Raw genomic sequence first — 12,400 nt, forward strand, 5'->3', positions numbered from 1 at the left:
CGTTGACCAGTTGTGAATAATTTGTGACAATAGTAGGGGCTTTGGTGGAATACATTTTCATAATTCAAGACTGTTTCAATTGTGTTTTCATTTGTCAGTGGTCAATAGTATTTGGCTTGTCCAGACCCTTCTAAATTGTCTGTAGAGAACCTCTTAAGAGGTTGGGGTGACATGTACATGTACTGATGCATCTCCACAGAATCCAGCTCTTGTGCAAGTCCATGAGCATGCAATACCAATATTGCATCATTGATCACATGTAATTAACACCAGTGTACACGCATGTTGACAGCTGGACATGCATACATGTATATACACTGACTCCTTTGAGTGGTGTAATAAAACTACCGGAACATATGGCCTTACAAAGAAATAAGTCGAGCTGTCTTTTTCTCCATACTCAGGCAGAATAGGAAACATGAATGTTTCTTATGTCATTGAGTGACCTTACTTTTAATTTAACTGAAAATTATTTATGGTAGGCAATTTTTCTTAAAACTTGCAATTACTTTCAATATGTTATAGTTGCTTCATTGCGACGGCCTGCCCAATTACCACAGCATGCCCGAGTGCGCACAAAGTTGTCACTCTGGCTGCTAATGGTGGAATACTCTAGTTGGTGGCTGTATCATTCCTTCTGGAATGGTGGCTGCAGTATAGTCTTTCTTTGAGGAACACAGTCACAGTGTAAATACACCCTGCTACGTGTACATGTACATGTAAGTACGTGTACACATAGCACGACACCAGAAGTGCCATGCCAAATGAAAGACAGGATCCATGGGCGAACGAGCTTCTTCATACATGGTAGCAATTTATGTTCTTATCATGCACATCTAATAAAAGCTAGACAGGACATGTCCCTTTCATTACATGCAAGCAAAAGTACATCAGTTTTTTGTTTGTGTAAAATCATTGTCTTGGAATGCATTTGCGCAGACGAGTCAACCGGGACAGGGCACAAGCGTGCCAAACAAGACGAACTCAGAGAAATAAAACACGCTTTTCTCATGTGAGCTGAATTAAATTTCTACGTGTTCAAGTATTGTGGTAGGGGTGAATATCTACCAGGAACAGCAGCAGAGATTGTACATTTGTCTCCACATGGTTAGATCAATCGTTTAGTTATTGTTTCAACACTGGAAGGACTGCACACTCAACAGATCTTGACAAAACATCAGACTAGAAGCTCTAGATGACAGTATGGCCTGCAGCAGCATATGCCCAGGAAAGAAGACATTAAGAGAATCAAGGTCTTGGAAAAGTTTTGTTGGCCAATGCTCGTAATGGTCAGCAGGGCAGAATACAAATTGAATGAATCCTGGAACAGCTGGTTGCGCTATGTGCATGAAATCTGTTCAGGGTCATTTTCACCACTGACCTCCACAAATTATGTATTGATCACACCTTCACTTATGTTTGTGATGAGGATCGACTATCTTCACACTGAGTGATCACGCACGAGCATTTCATCATTCTCTGCACAACAGACACAAGCATCACTTTTGAGCTGACATGTCCAGTCTAGGTTTTATGATGTCTACGGTTCTTACGCTTCTTGGCCCGGGAGCATAGTAGCCAAACGATGCCTTGGACGCTCCACTCTCCTCGAACTCTGTGCCCGACTCCCCGGCCGAGGTAGCGCTGGTCAGGCTGGTCACGCTGTACTCCGAGAAGTTGCTGGTCAGTGAGGCTCCCGGGTCCAGGCCCTGGGGGAGCGATGAGAGCGGCTGGTGCCGCTGACCAAACGTCGTGTAGCTCTCTGGGTACTGCGCCGCCATGGGAGTTGCACTCTCCTGAGGTAGCTGCTGCTGTTGGTCATAGCTGCATGCGCCAAGCTGATTCTGAGTGCCGTCATTTGTGGAGCCCGTAGCTGATGCTGCCGGCTGATAGTAGCCACTTGCAGTCAGAGTGTAGTCACCAACTGCGAGTATTAAAGAGCAAAATGGTACTGATATTTAATGCTGAGTGACTTTGATATGCAACTGACTGGAGCAGGTGACAAGTGACAAGCATTGTTGGATTGTGCTTAGTCTCTACAAAATGTTAGCGTGAATCCTATTTATCTTATTCATTTTACAATGATTTCATGAAGAGAATTTACTAATATTTTGTGCAAGAAGCTCTGCTCTGCATTGCGATTCAAGGAATTATTTATGCAGGCGGCAAACTTTCAATTTTCATCTGTGCAATCATAAACAAAAAATGTTATGAATCCACAAAATCCCCTCCCACAAAGTGAAAACACTCAGAACATAATCAGTATAAAGCAAACAATCTTGGAGATGTGTTTTTTGTACCAGAAAATGCTTCTGATTGCCTCTGCAAGCTAAGCAAAAGCCGGTAGGGGACTAATCAAGGACAACAAACACCTCACAGCATTTTGGCTGGTACCCTGTCTTAGTCCAACTTGTAATTTCTATGCTAAGGCCATTTCCAACATGGCTTCCAGAGCTGTTGTCATTGATTCCTGCATATTTCCAATGGAGCAAAGACCTAGACCTAGCCACAGACAACAGGTCTCAATACAATCTTTAAGCCAGTTTGTGTGCTAATGCCAGCTCCAAGAGCAAGCCGTCCTGGGTTCAAACATACCCTGACGTGACTTTGGTGAGTAAACTGCATACAGTAGTGACAGCTGAACAACGCTTCTCAGGACTACAGTCTGTACGAAATCTAAGTCCAGCTTACCTGCAGCTTGAGCTTCTTTACCTTCCGTGCTGGGCACTTCAAAGGTAGGCCCACCGCTGTCCACACTGCTGCTGTCCACAGCACTGAGGTTACTGTAGGACTCTACCCAAGGCATTGGGGTACCAGACGAGGAAGAAGGTAGAATCTGACCATCCTGAATAGCAAACGCCACCAGTAAACAGTTGTCATCTAATGTTATATCAAACATTATAATGATAATATCTAACAGTTATATCAAATTGTGTGTGAATTCCACACAGTTAAAATGCTCAAAATACTGAAGCTTTCTTCTTTTTTTTCAATGACTAGAGGCCTGCTGTAATTGGCAGGCACTTACATTCATTTGGTTGAATATGTCTTGCAGTCTGTTTAGCCAATCAGGAGCAGCAGTCTGTAGGCCATCAGAGTATCGATCATCATGGTAGATCAGGCGATTGGCAAGCTGCAAGGTAGGAGAGGTTGAGAAAAGGGTGCAATCACAAGGAAAAAGCAACCTTTACATTCGGTGTCCGCCCTTGTGAAATGCCACGTCCAAACGTTGCACAAATTTGGAATGTTAGCATTACAAAGTATGCAGCATGTGCCACTGCACGGAGGCAAATTGAAAGACGGACTGGGAAGTTACCATCATAGTCATTCAGCATTGAATATCAGCTCAGTGTATGTCACCAAGTGCATTTAATCAAGAGCAAGTTACAGCACAATTTAATGATGAAGTCAATTCCTTCTGACCAATGCCCTAACAGAACACAGTAAGACTTGAATGACCCCAGTCAGCATACTTCTATCTATATCAATGATTCACTCAGTACTCGATTATGAGGCAAGCTAGATTATTAACCAGTAATACATCCATTTCTCCGGCCTGGTTCCACAGTTGACTAGACAAATCCAACCATCCATCATTGGAGTAACATCTGAATCATATGATTAGAGTATGGTCATCTCTAAACCTTGTCCAAAATGCCTCCCCCATACAATGAATTTTCTTCTGACTTCTCTTTCTTTAAGTTATTCTTTGAGAATGTCAGGTAAAACAGGGATAGCTCCTCACCTGAGAGATTTGGCTGACTAGTGTGGGGCTGTAGAGACTGGGCATGTACACCACAGCTTTGGCCACCTCTTCACAGTAACTCACAGCCTGCAAAGCCCCAAAGAAGAATTCTCCCATCCATCATTTGGCTAATGGATATACACACCACATGCCAAGTGCTTACAAACTCACGTGAGTTTTGGTCACGGAGCACCTATTTCCAGCGTGCAATAGTGTATGTATGTTTATTCCTGAATAAATCAATAAGTGCAATGCCGGTAAATGTTATACAGCACATCATTTAGACAGCACCAGACATCAATTCTACTTTGCTACTCTAGAATATCAAAACTGTTGTCAACATTTGAACACTTTTCCTTCATTTGCATTGCCTTTTTAAACTGACAAACTACCGTGCACAATGCAAACAAGTGTTTCCTTGCTCCCAAACTTTTTACAATCATTCCTGAAACCTACATTTGTCAACTCATAGGAACCCCGATGGCTACGTTTAATCTCAACAGGGCTTTTATATCCCCTGATTCCAATATGATCTTACACAACCATGGGAGTTAGGGTTAAGAAAGCTACACACTGCTATCTCAGCTTAGTGGTAATTGAATTTTGCAGAGGTCTGATTTGCCACAATTGATTCTTTTCAATCTCATTTACATTTCATACATCTAGCCATCCTAAACATTCTAGTAGTAGAATAGAAACTCAATGAAAATAGAAACAGGCTCCAAATCCAGGCTACATTGCACTGATGTAAAAACATCACCAGTGTTTTCTGTCTATCTGTTCAGCATCCAATGGGGAACTGACCAACAGCAACATTTGTTTAAATAAAGGCACCATTGAATATGGGCGATTCACAATAGTGTGCCACCAAGAGTTCGCAACGCGTTGGCCAATCATAACGCGCGAAATTTGTCGACCCTTTTCAAATGCGCCTTGGGTCGACAAATTTGGCGCATTGCGATTGGCCAACGTGTTGCAAACTCTTGGTGGAGCACTATTGTAAATGGCCGTATTCTTCATCACCAATGATTGTAGAATGAACAGTTGGATGTGGAATGTTGAATGTTTGTCTGCCCTCTCCTCTTCTGACAACCAAACCTTTGGAACCCCCCCCCCTTCCCAGACACCCCTTCTACCCTAAGAAAAGAAAACCCCTGCCAGAATGTTCAGTGTACCTGTGCGGTGAACCCATGCTCAGCCAACCGAGTAGCGTAGATGAACTTGTAGGGTTGGTAATTTGGGATGGTGTACTGTTTATTGAACAGCAGCTGCGCGTACTCGTAGATCTCCGTCTGCTGTATGCACTCATTCAGGGCAAACGATTTGAAGGGAAGACTGCAAAAAGAGAGAATTACTGTCAAGGTACAGGAACACTGCAGACTGCCTGTCTCATGAACGAGGCAGTCGTCTGGTGATGGATGGTTCTAAGCCAAAAAACAAACTTTAAAGCGGTAAAACATCTTGCCGATGTAATTCAGGTCAAAAGTGAGGCGGAAAAGAAGGAACATGAGACTGGTGACAACTGCATCCATGTACACGACAAGCATCAATTAATCTCCAAGCCATCTCTCAGAGCAACTCTTTCCATTAACACTGTATTTTTCCAACATTTTGACTTGTACCATTGAAGGATCTCTACAGCAACCTTGTGATGTGTGGTTGTATTATCTCCTGTTAAACACCATAATATCCAGTCAAGCTGACAGAGTATGCACAACGGTGCTTGCATACGTCAAGTGAAGCAATCTCCGTAGGAATCTGCATAAACCATAGGGCCTTCTTATGAGTACCCAGCGAATGACAGTAACGGCTGATCAAATGTCAAACCAGCCTACATTATCGGCGACGCGGCTTGAATGCCACATCAACTACAGCTGGCTGATGACAGGGAGCACTGTCTTAATGGCGATTCTCAAGAAGCTGAATGACTTGCTTTCAACAGGACGACAAGGGTCTAAAGACAACCTGAAATTTGGTGATCAGTCGAACCTATCTACATGTATCTCTCCTCCCCTCCTTTCCCCTTCCCTTCCCCCCCCCAGGCTCACTATACCTGTGACTAGCACCCAGCAGCACCATCTTGGTTGTCTTCTTGCTGTAGACACCGAACCCCACCTGGGCCATCAGGTACACAAAATGAGCCGCCTTCAGCAGACCCCGGGAAGCTACAGAAAGGGTTGTGTGGAGACGTTGGAAAGCAACAGGTGAATAATTCGGAATTTCAACTGAACAGAACTGCAACGTAATTCTGACATGTCTTCAAAATTTCTACAAATAACACAAGTACACCAGCTGGCAATGAAAGTACGAAACACTTCCACATGCTAAAGTTAAGGAATTTTTAGCACAAAAACCTTTCCATCACGAGTAAATCAGGAGTGAGATTGGTGGAAATGAACTATCCAACAAATGATCACCAACATTTTTGTGGGCTAGACAACAGCATGCAGACTGTGGTATACATTTGTTTTTGCTTAAAGGCAACCCTTAACCCTTCACAGCAGGATTATTTTGACCGCGACTGCTGGGCTGTGGTGTGCCCTGAATGGAGAGCTTTGTCCAGCAGCACGCCCCAATGAACCAGCAGCTGCATGGTGAATGGACTGTATGTGTGGTACATGTATGCACTATATGCTCACACAATGGTGCTGTAGTAGCAGTACTCCATAGCGAAGGGGTTGAAATACCTATTTCTTGTGTTCTATATAAATGGCAAATGCCCTTATGTGGCCTTAATGGGCAAACCACAGGGTCCCAACATATATCCACTTATGCCTTTAAGAACCATTAGAAAGAAATTGAATCTAACTGGACATTTGAATTTTGATCTCCGCACACAGGCTGCAGCTACTATGATACAGCTGGCTGAATTTCGTACCGAGAGAATCTCCCAGTGTGACGATGCTCTTGAGGTCCAGTTCTGAGTCCTGGCTGAGGTTGGACAGGATCATGGCCAGATGAGGTCTCCAGTCACCCCACTTCTCATCCGCGCAACTCTTCAAGCAAAACAAACCCAAAAAACAAGGCATAGAAAAATTCCAGAACTTGGTTCAATACTCAACATGTATATTAACTGACCAAAGGCAAACAGCACAAAATTTTGTACATGGGAAATAGCCCACTTAAGACAATCAAGGTATCACAGCCATTCCAATTAATTTAATAAAATGCGGTGTTGTAGTCCAGTCCACCACAAGTCCTTTCACACCAGACCAGTCGTAAGAAGCAGAGTGAACAATGACAAACAAATGCTTTTGTCACAGTACATTTGAATATCTTGTAAATTGGTTAAGATGGAATGACTGGTGATGGGCTCGACTACAACACTGCTGAACTGTTTACAGTGGAAATTACTTCAGCCACAAACAGCTTGACAAGAAACAACCAGAATGTGGTCTGGTACACATACCAATTTACCTGGTTTGAATGAAGGACCACACAGTCAACCAATTCATTTCTTAGGGAAATTCAATCAAACTGTTAAAAATACTGCTGCTTGCTTTCTGCACTGGGATGGGATCTGGCAAACTGGGGCAGCTTTGAAGCATGTGTTCCAAGGACGTAAGAGATACATGTACGTGTAATACAATTCCCCCCTCTTGTGTCACACACTTGAATGGCCTGAAGTCAAACAAACTTTTCTCGCCAAATCTATTACAAAAAGAGGGCGTGGTCGTGAAGTTGAACAAAGGCAATCAACTCACGGTGACAGCGGCTGGTTGCCTGTCTGACATGAGCTGATACAGGGTCTGAAGTGGATCATTCATGGGTAGACTGTTGGCAAATCTACAAAGCAACAGACAGGACAGCAACGGAATCAGAGCACGGCGTTTATTGTTCCTAAACTGCTGAACTTGGTGGAGCATTCAGGTTACTTGAGTAACTAGACCAAAACACTGCTTCTAAAGATGAGTGTGACCCAGAACAAGTAAAGCGCTGGAAGGTACAGATATCAAGTACTGTACACAGTGCAGAATTTATGACAACTAAATGTATGTTGCCATCATGCAACTTTGGCCTTCTCCAGAAAAAGCCAAATCACAAATTTACAAACAGTGCACGGCACCTGAAAAGATGGTATACAAAATGTTGATGTTACACCGTATGGCGTGCCATGTCTTCTTGCATACCTTTACATGTAGTGTTACGTCGGATCGCAAGTAAAAAGCAAAGGTAAAATATGAATAAAAAAAATTTACTTTCACTGTGAAAAAGGATCGAAAAGCTGTTTCATGAGGTATTGATTTCAACATACAGGGGTGTGAGTGGCCACTTAAAGCTGAAAACAGCTAGCAAAATGCTGAAATGTAAGAAGTTCTCATACTTTTGTACAAACCAGGTGCACAAAATAGCTGAAATTCAGCGTCAACAATCTAAGCAAAAAAAGCTCAAATCAGCTAAAAATATGAATTCTCACACCCCTGAACATCACATCGTGAAACTCAATGCTCAATAGCTATAACAAATCAGTAAAGCTTCACAGATTTTTTTTTTAACAATGACCATCCACTTATAAAGCAGGGACTCTTACCTTGTCATGACGCTCGTGTGGGTTCTACTGTCCATCTTGCAGGCAAGGAGGAGGGCATGGCCCCAGAGACCCGCCTTCATTGCAGCCTCCAAGGCGTCCTGGTAAATAACAACATTCAAGAACATGTCACAGTCCATATGTACATGTTGATGCGCATGTAGACAGCTTGTGAGCTCGAATGAAACAAAAATTTTTAAAGTTTGGGTCGACAGCGCACCCTTCCATAATCCACTTGTATCAGCAATTGAGCTAACAACTTCACCCTGCACAAACGATTTCAAAGTCAGGGGGAGGGGATAAAAATCAACTGGATGCCGGAAAGAACAACAAAGCTGAGTACTGGAAAACCCTCACAGTTACAGGTACAGTCCAAATTGTGGATTACAGAACCACTTCTGCAGTGTACCAACTCAGCAAGGGAATACCATGGTAACAAGGGATAGTAAACACCAAAGACAAACACACTTGCTTTATATGTGTTCCTTATGAAAGGAGCATGCACAGTGTGACGGCAGGCCGATATACTGGTACAGTACATCGCATGTGTTAATACTATTGACAAAATACCTCATGTGCTGTAGTATATTTAATCTTTTAATTTTAAATTTAAAATTTAAAATGAAATTCAATCAGCTACCAGTACATGTATATTCAATTTCCACAAGCCAGTTTTTCGTAACCAAGGTCCATATAAGCAAAATTAATATAAAACCACAAACAATTCTGCAAACAGTGATGTGTAAGTTAGCAAAGATAAGAAACGCAGACAATAATTTATGCCAGATAATTAGCAGCAAGCATTAACACAAGTCAAAGTCATGAAGAAAAAAGAACTGTACGGTATGTGGATACTCACTGGCAAGTACAGATTAACAGGTTATTATGCGCCAGTCAAACCATAGAAAAACACTCCCAGGGTAATCCAGCATACATAAGCCCTAATTGGAAGCTGTCCATCTTCCCTTGTTTACCGTGGACCTTCAAGGACTGTCTCTCTGCATGGATGGCACAGACTGGTGGATGACATTTACAAGCAATTTCTAGCAACCTCAAGAATCAATCTTGTTTATTGCCCAACCTGCTTTTACACATATGGAAACTAGTGTATTTAATGAATTGGGACTTGCTCTCCACCACTGTAGCAGTAGATATCCCCTGCTGTTGAAGAGATGGACAGGAAAAACTTCAGGAGGGAAATCGAACCTACAACCGCCTGCTCACCCGTACAGTTATCATACCAGTGAGTCATGTTTGTCTCACAAGCTCTCCCACAACACAGAGTACATGGTTGAAAGGCGAAACCGAACACAGAAGTCCCAAGTTACCTATGCTCTAAGTCTCCAGATACAAGATACAAGAAGATACAACCTACGCCAGCTGGGTTTCAAAGTAGTTTGTATAATACAGAAACTTTCACAAATTTACAGGAGATACAACCAAACAAAAGCAAAGCACCAGACCTACATGTAACTTTTAAGGTTTAAAATAAATCACCTACAGTCATTGGATTGGTTGGATTTGGCATGTTTGGCATATAAATGAACATGTATCATGGTGCCAGCAATGATACTTTTATGTGTTTTCATTTTCGATACATGGGATCCAAAAGACCTGTTTTGCATTAGCTATTGTGAACAAAAGCCACAACACTTCTTGACTATTATGCAACCTACTGATCAGCTAAATCAAATGGTTCAAAGCAGATCAGCGATTGACAATTTTTTCGTAAAATTTTTGTAAAAATATGTATGCAGTGAAAGGACAACTTGTTCAACAAAAGCAGAAACACAAACAACTTCAGATTAAAAAAGATCGGGTTTTGTACTACAAGATTTGAAGACTTCATCTGCAACAGACCGGGGAGGGTTATGCCATGCTTTGATAGCTGAAAGCTCTTGCATTATAAAGGAATTTAAGTATAATTCATACAAAAATAAAATTCTCCCAATGCACTTTTAATACTTAACGTCGAGGCAGGAATCTCATGGTAATATGTGCTTGCCTGACAATCAACAAAAATTGAATTCTAATGAGTTCTGGCCTGGTGTTTGTTGTGTCCATTAGCCTAGCCTCAATGTACATGTACATCCATCTGTTAAAATTGCCACACGTAGCCATGCCAACAGGCAGAACAACCGGTACCAGGTACCCTGACCGTGTTTAAGCACCACATGTACACTCAGGCTTCAGTTGGGGTTTTTTCGTGTGCACGTACCCACTAGCAGTCAGTCAGTGCTGGTTCTGTAATTGAGGTCCAACTTCAGCATGCACCCATGATCATGAGACACATGCACTGCAGTTTCCAATGCTTTCACTGCTGTTTAAGTAGCGCCTCTAAACCAAGGACTGACATGTAAATGCACATGTTCACATGGGGCAACTTCTACACGAGCATATGCCACTGATGTAACTCTCAACTTCTGGAATGAGCACCTCTGTTTTTTATCACCAAGCTGTCACAGCATTATTTGCAACTTTCAACTTGCTCAATACCACTGCTAATGGCATCGGAGGGACTTTATCCATCGTCGTGGCTCGTCGAATGCCCAACCTCGACAGCAGCACCAAGCTTTGCATGGTGTCTCTGGCCATAGCAGATATGCTGACAATCTGGCCATTTCTTGCAACCTTTGTGGCTATCCTGGCACAGCAGTGGCCCTTTGGGCCAGAGGTTTGTATCCTCAGTAAATGCATGCTTGATGCCGCGTCATTTGCATCTGTCGCATTCATCGCTGCATTAAGCGTAGACAGATACATGGTGATAACGCGCCCTTTATATTACACCCAAAAAAAGGCCCAACGAGTCTTCAAGATCTCAGCAGCCTTGCTCTGGGCAGTGTTCGGACTTGCTTTCATCTTTGCCACTTCATTTATGGTTGTCCCCGGACTCGAGAAAGACGGGGAGGAAGAGCCAAGTAACCGTACCTACGGTACCTATTGTGTAATACTTATGCAGGAGCCAGTCCACACTCGCCGTTGGTATGCAATCATCCTAAGCCTGCTGGTGGGGATACCAGGCCTGCTGATTTGCACCATCTACGCCAGGCTCCTGTTTCTAGGCAGGAAGCATGCACTCCCCATCCACCAGCAGAACCCAAAGCCCCAGAACCACAATGCTGAAAGTGGAAGACGGGGCTACAAGACCTTCGCCGCCGTGACCCTGTGCTTTGCCTTGACGAGCGTCCCCTACGTGGCCAGTGTTGTTTATGGTGTATTCTTCACATCAAACCCATTAGAAAAGCCTCAGTCTACAATCATTGTGTGGTGTAAATTCCTCTTCAATGCCCATGGCTGGCTGAACGCACTGGTCTACATATTCCTGAACAGGTGTTTCAGACAGGAGGCCAAGAAGGTACTAGTGGTTGCATGGCAGCACACATGCAAGCAACAAGTCCATCCCGCACACTGAAGACCAAAGCAAGCTGGCATTCCATATTCCATCGTTCGACTTCACCAACTGCAACATACATACATGTACCCAAACTCCCTACAGTGTATGTACATGTACATGTACTCACAGTTCCTGCACTTCAAGGACAATTAAGTTCCATGACTTTTCCATGACCAAATTATGAAAATCCATGACCCAATAACACAATTTCTTGGACTATTAGGATTTTTAAAGTTGCGAATATAATCACGCATTTTATGCACTTATTTCTGATAACAGAAATCACACACGTTTGAGGAATTCCAGGACTTTATTCATTTTTACAAATTTCCATGACTTTTCCAGGCTTGGAAAATGAAAACAAATTTTGGGGTAAAGAGATGGCGAAAATGTTAAAAACAAAACCAATTTAAACACAGTTTGGTTTTTGTCCAATTTGCAAATATGCTTCAGTCATTAAGTTATCAAGAAATGATAATGTCCCAAAGTAATTATTATAATCTATTTTGGAATACTGAATGCCTATATCATGATAGCATTCGTATTATTCATTTCAATGTGCACGTTTCTTTGGCTTGTCCTACGTGGCAGCTGGGCCACTTCTCAGAAGACAAATAAAAACCTCCAAACGGGAATGCAGTCGCACAATGGAAAAAAAATACAATGGAAATAATCTGTAAATATGAAAAGTTCACAAAGTCTGACAAATAATTCTAAAGAGAATTTCTGAACA

At 42.6% G+C, this 12,400-nt stretch overlaps 2 protein-coding genes across 6 annotated transcripts in view; one reads left to right on the forward strand and one right to left on the reverse strand.

The window, feature by feature from the left end:
• Positions 1 to 12,400, reverse strand: part of LOC110988561 (uncharacterized) — a 62,977-nt gene that overhangs the window by 33,309 nt on the left and 17,268 nt on the right. For all 5 annotated transcript variants that reach the window (XM_087143269.1, XM_087143272.1, XM_087143271.1 and 2 more), the window contains exons 12-20: positions 8,277 to 8,374; positions 7,450 to 7,531; positions 6,624 to 6,741; positions 5,799 to 5,910; positions 4,921 to 5,080; positions 3,746 to 3,832; positions 3,029 to 3,133; positions 2,692 to 2,845; positions 1,554 to 1,924 (exon numbers count right to left, since the gene is read on the reverse strand). In XM_087143269.1, the coding sequence (XP_086999395.1) occupies positions 1,554 to 1,924; positions 2,692 to 2,845; positions 3,029 to 3,133; positions 3,746 to 3,832; positions 4,921 to 5,080; positions 5,799 to 5,910; positions 6,624 to 6,741; positions 7,450 to 7,531; positions 8,277 to 8,374 (1,287 nt within the window). The remainder of the gene's footprint in view (positions 1 to 1,553; positions 1,925 to 2,691; positions 2,846 to 3,028; positions 3,134 to 3,745; positions 3,833 to 4,920; positions 5,081 to 5,798; positions 5,911 to 6,623; positions 6,742 to 7,449; positions 7,532 to 8,276; positions 8,375 to 12,400) is intronic.
• Positions 10,738 to 12,290, forward strand: LOC147797460 (trace amine-associated receptor 9-like). The gene has a single exon (XM_087143401.1). It carries the CDS (start codon positions 10,819 to 10,821, stop codon positions 11,683 to 11,685), a length of 867 nt encoding a protein of 288 aa, XP_086999527.1. The 5' UTR covers positions 10,738 to 10,818; the 3' UTR covers positions 11,686 to 12,290.

This window comes from Acanthaster planci, linkage group LG11 (genome assembly GCF_054643075.1).
Source record: "Acanthaster planci isolate LZ-2023a linkage group LG11, COTS_SCS, whole genome shotgun sequence".
Classification (NCBI taxonomy): Eukaryota; Metazoa; Echinodermata; class Asteroidea; order Valvatida; family Acanthasteridae; genus Acanthaster; species Acanthaster planci.